Raw genomic sequence first — 5,265 nt, 5'->3', positions numbered from 1 at the left:
ATAGCGGCAGAGGGGCCTCTTATATAGTTTGTTTTGAGGTCCAGAAGCATCAAATTATTCCAGTAAATCCTGCTGTATATACGTAGCGGCCTCCGGACTGTCTTACAACAGCAGATGGGGTGAGGTGGGTTTGGGCAAATTGAACTTGTCCATACTCAGCTCTTTGTTGCTTGGGAAGATAAGTGGCAGCTTGAGGTATCGGAGAATAACATATCCTCTTCCTTCCATTGACATGAACACACTAGTTGTTCTCAGATTACCGTATTACTCAAGACTCCAGTCCCACCAAGGCCAATGTGGCAGTAAGCAAAGGTCAAAGACTAGGTTTGGTGGATCCAGATCTTATCTTCAACTTTCCTTCAGGGTCTTTGATTTTCTCGCACTTTCAAAATACATCCTGATAGGACCAGGACTGATGTGACTGATGATATGGGGCCGTGGAACATAGGAAGCTACGACTCTTCTGTAATCAGGTGACTCGGAGGGCATTCTAATTTTATTAGTTTTTGTTGGTCTGCGCAATTCCAGAAAATGACATTTTGTACCAGGTCTGAGCTGAACACTTTCCCACACAGTTAGCAGAAGAGGCTTTGCAGGGGCCACTAAGGCAATCTGGATATGGGGGTCCGTCCAGATTCAAAGTGGAGCTTCCAGGATCTAAAGTAAAAGGTCTGCAAGTGGCATATGCTCCTTGCCTGGGTGACTGGCCACTCCACACTGCCACGTGGTGTCCTCCTTTGTCACCGACCGTCACCTGACTTCAGTGTGCAATCAATGGGCAGCGCATGATGTCGCTTCCATGCGCCCCTAGTCATGGGCGCGCTGACATCAGCTGCTGGCCCCTCTCCCGCACAGGCTCATGACTGGGCCCGTGCCGGAGGGGCCGCCCGTGCCGGAGGGGCCGCCAGTGCCTATTTCACCTGGATGTGCATGGCTTCCTGCACTGCTGCTCCTGCTGACTACAGTTAATACATCATTTCTGCAGATTGACAGGACTGACCCAACACTAGAAGACTCTCATGATAAACAATGTATCAATTCTGCACTGTTCATTTAACCTCTCAAGCACGATTATCACCGATTTTAATCACTTTTAGAATATCCCCCCTCCGCATGCTATGTGTCATTCTCAGATTGATTGTTGCATTCTGAAGGGAAAAAAAGAAAATTAAGAGATAAAAACAGAAAGATTTCTGTTTGGCAAATACTACAACAGCAGAAAAACAGACCTGGACTCAGACCACAAATCCATCTGCGCTCGATCTGCTGTGGGTAAGCAAAAATGTACAAAACTGAACAAGAGGTTTTTAATTAAAGGGCTTATCTGGGACATTACTGCTGATATCATGCTGATTGACTGCTGGCTCAGCCTAATGCTGGAGGGTTCTGGCTGCCAATCAGCATGACAGCAGTGACGTCCTGCTTAGTCCTCTATAACTACTTTAATTAAAAGCCTCTTATCCAGTTTTTTATTTAGCCGCAATAGATGAATGTACGGTTTTTGGATGTGCGGTCCTGGGCTTTTTTTTTCTACAATTGTAGCATATCCTTTTGATAAACTTTCACAGAATATTACATTTTAGGGACCCCAAAAAATGCTCCAATCTGCACTAAAATTAAAAAGATAGTATTCACTTACCTGCAGCTCCCCCACAGGATACATGAAGAATTACACAGTGATAGAGCAGCAGCTTCTCTTCCGCTTTGTTGATGAGGCGTGACTGCTAACATCATGCTGATTGACAGCTGGCTCATCATTGCCTAACTGTGGAGAGTTGGCTATCAATCAGCATGACATCAACAGTAACGCTCCATCTACAGAGCAGCCCGGAAGAAGAAGAGCTGCTCTGTTGACGTGCAGCAGCTGAAATGCCGGCAGGAGAGGTCGGCGACTGCTCTGAGCCAACACCGGGTTGAACAAGTGGGTAGTTGTCTCTGTTAGCAACTACTTGGATGTTGTTTTTTAGGCCCTTAGTAAAAAAATTAAAATAAAATGGTCCTGGAGACACCCTTTAACTATGGTTCATAAACTTAAAGGACCCTTTCTCCAGGTGCACACTGTTCCTGAGCCTCCCAGCTTTCTGCTGGCCAGGGAGTGAGGACAGGGCACTCCTGATTGACAGTTCAGGTCAGTGACAGTGCGCTCTATCATGCAGTTAGTAGAAGTCGCTCGGCCTCGACAGCATTAGAGGAAACAGAGAATATTAAATAGAGAGAAGATTTAATAAGAAATAATATTTTTCAAAATTACCCATTAGATAATTAGAGAATATCCCATTACTAGAGATACAGTAGAAGACTCTGACATTTTTCTTCATGCTGCAATGCTTTATTGGAGGGACTTTGAGGATAGATACTTATAACTGTCACTGGAGACGTTTTGCCCCACGAAGGAGATAGATCTTCATATTTGTCCCATGTATTGCCCGTTGACCCTGTACACCAGCAAGTTCTCCAGAGGTCGAGCGTAAGACGTGATTTCCAGAAATGTCTTACTAAATCCTGTCCCTCTACGTCTGAGCTTCTCCGGGCCGTTGTAGAGACAAACAGATATAGAGGTATAGAGGGTGGTCCACCCTTGTTTTTTATACTTTTACACAGATTTTTTTATACTTTTATGTTGACGTTTTTACTTTTTGTTACTTTGTATCATCACATCTGTGAGAGCGATTGATGCTGGTTTTTCTTATCGTTATTGGAGCCTGAGGTTACATCAAAGCCCCCAGGTTCTTTGTGTCACCGTGCATCACTGGAGGCGCAGAAATAAACCCCCTGATGTCTGAGTGCAGGAGACTCGATCCTCAGAGAGCTGTGCTTGTCCGCATTCGTCCTGTCCATCTTGTAGCCCACCTTGTAGCCGTCCTCATAGGTGGGCTCGTTTTTCCTGAGCATAGAGGCGATCAGCTTCAGCCCCTGCCCCCGGCTGTGATAATACCAGAACATCCATTCATGGTCCGTCGTCAGCTGTTCACAGTTCAGCGCCACCTCGGAGCCCAACTTCTCTATGAAGACCTGAGAGTCTTGAGTGATGGTGACTTTTTGGGTCAGACCTGCGGAGAAGGAAAAATGTTATATATTGATATCCACCATCAGTATCTGATGGGTGTAATATTCATGGCTTAATTAGTGAGCGTGTGGGTAACCATAGATGGGACATCGGATGACACAAACGATGGAGATATTGATGGTTCATCATTATAACTGATGGATCTGTGATGCTAAAAGTGTCCATCCCAATGGTACAGATGTGAGATGTTTATTTCTGGGAATCCTTGTAGTTTATGCTTCTCCGGGGTGTACAGATTTATCACTGACTCTGTCCACCCTGATACTTACCGAGTGGAAGGAAGACACAGAATAGGATCCTGAGTACGGACGCCATGACGGTGGGTGACATCTACCTGTGACTTGTGAAGAGGAGATCAGCGTCGTTCTCAGGAAGTGAAATGCTCCTCCTGGTTTGTGCGGTTCAGCTGCTCAACAAGAAGGAAAGTTCTCGTCTGCAGATACAGTGATTATTCTACATAAATAGATCATGTGTCTTCAGGATTGATCTTTCATACTATCAGCTTTTCTATTATCCTTCTAAAAAAGCAAAGAAAGTGGGCAGCAGACAATAGCAAATTCCAAAAATCTGGTGCATTTATTGGTCAATCTGAACAGGTGGCAACATTTCGGCTCAAGAGCGAGTGCAACTTTGTCAAGCACTTGCTCTTGAGTCGAAAAACACATATTCACATCGGCCAATAAATACACCAGTTTTTTTTACATGGAATTTTCTATTGAGTGCTATCCAGTTTCTTTGCTTTTTTATGTACCATAAGTTGGTGGATTACAACCTGTGGGCCAACGCCTAGATCTTCATTTTTGCTTTTGCTGCTTCATATTTTTGTTTTTATCTATCTATCTATCTATCTATCTATCTATCTATCTATCTATCTATCTATCTATCTAACTATTATCTATCTATTTATCTATGTATCCATTACCTATCTATGATCTATCATCAAGTCTTTCGAGAGGAGATATGTGTCACTGAGGTTGATAGCCTCGGTGATGTAAAACCCCCAAAAACAGGCTCCAGCACAATTAGTGCTGAAAGGGTTAAAAGGGCGTAGCAAGGGTTCATGATACAGTTTCATCACTCACTGTGGCCAAGGAACGCTGTGAATGACAGTTCAGCCAACCCTTTAGGATCTGGAGTGTGCTGAACTGTCAGTTTTGTGAGTGACAGCCCAGTCCTTCAATCTGAGACTGGGACGTGCTGGGCTGTCAGCATTTTGATTGACAGCCCTGCAGCTTAATTTGGCCTAGCCTTCAGGCGTTCCTTCAGGTGTCTCCAGTTCATGATAATCTGCTAGCTATTTAGCTGGCTGATTATGAGCAGACCATTGTCAGCTGTAGCTTTATTCTGTTATATGTGTGCTTTGCTCTGTGTCTGATTCCCTGATCTTGCTGCCGGACCTTGGATTTGTTCTGACTATTCGCGTTTGTTATCCCTTTTGCTTTTGACACTCTCTGAACTCAGGTACCTGACCCCGGACTTGGCCTCTGACTATCCGTTTTTCTTATGCCTTTATCTGGATGCATCCTCCTGGCATTGGACCCCGGACTGTTACGTGACGATGCCTTTGTCATGCCCCTCTGTACTATAAGCCCTGCGAGTATCTGACCATGAGTCTCCTGACTACCCTGTCTTACTGCTTTCCTGTGAGTGATAACTTAGTGTCACAGTTCGTTTTTAAGGCGCAGTCAAAAAGAAATGGGTGGGACTGGCTGCTCTGATATCTCCACCCTTGGGTGTGGTATGGTCTATATAAAACAGCTAGGCTGTCTCATTAGAGTCTGTGTGTGGAAGGTGAAGGACCTTGTTTGTACGGTGCAGGACTGATAGCTAAACGGGTGAACATGTGCTGTTGAGTTACCATCAGGGCACTACTGCCCTTACTGTTGTATGAGGCCTGGGGAGCAGAAGCAAAGAGGAGGGCCCGCACTGGGTCCAGGCACCCTCTCTTTTGCTTCTGTTCATCGGGCCCCAGGGTATAATAATGTAATGTGTGGCTATCGGCAGTGCACATGTCAGCGCAGGGAGCTTTCCTGGAGCTCTATGGCAAGGCATCAAATCACAATGGCTGCACAACTCCAGGGGAGCTCCCTCCACTTCTTCTGTGATGTGCTATTGTCAGGTGAAGGCACCTAATAAAATAAATTAATGGGTGGGAGCAAATGATGATGTGTTGAGGGTGCAATGGGAAAGCACAAATA

At 45.1% G+C, this 5,265-nt stretch overlaps 1 gene segment (V, D, J or C); it reads right to left on the bottom strand.

Annotated features, from left to right (window-relative positions):
* Window positions 1-2,258: 2,258 nt before the first annotated feature.
* Window positions 2,259-3,751, bottom strand: LOC138667837 (T cell receptor beta variable 28-like). The segment is given in 2 exon segments: window positions 2,259-3,050; window positions 3,337-3,751. Coding segments are annotated over 2 exon segments (375 nt in total).
* Window positions 3,752-5,265: the final 1,514 nt, after the last annotated feature.

The sequence above is a fragment of the Ranitomeya imitator genome, chromosome 2, assembly GCF_032444005.1.
Source record: "Ranitomeya imitator isolate aRanImi1 chromosome 2, aRanImi1.pri, whole genome shotgun sequence".
Taxonomy (NCBI): domain Eukaryota; kingdom Metazoa; phylum Chordata; class Amphibia; order Anura; family Dendrobatidae; genus Ranitomeya; species Ranitomeya imitator.
The sequence above is the reverse complement of the archived record's forward strand: the minus strand, read 5'-3'. Positions and strand labels throughout refer to the sequence as shown.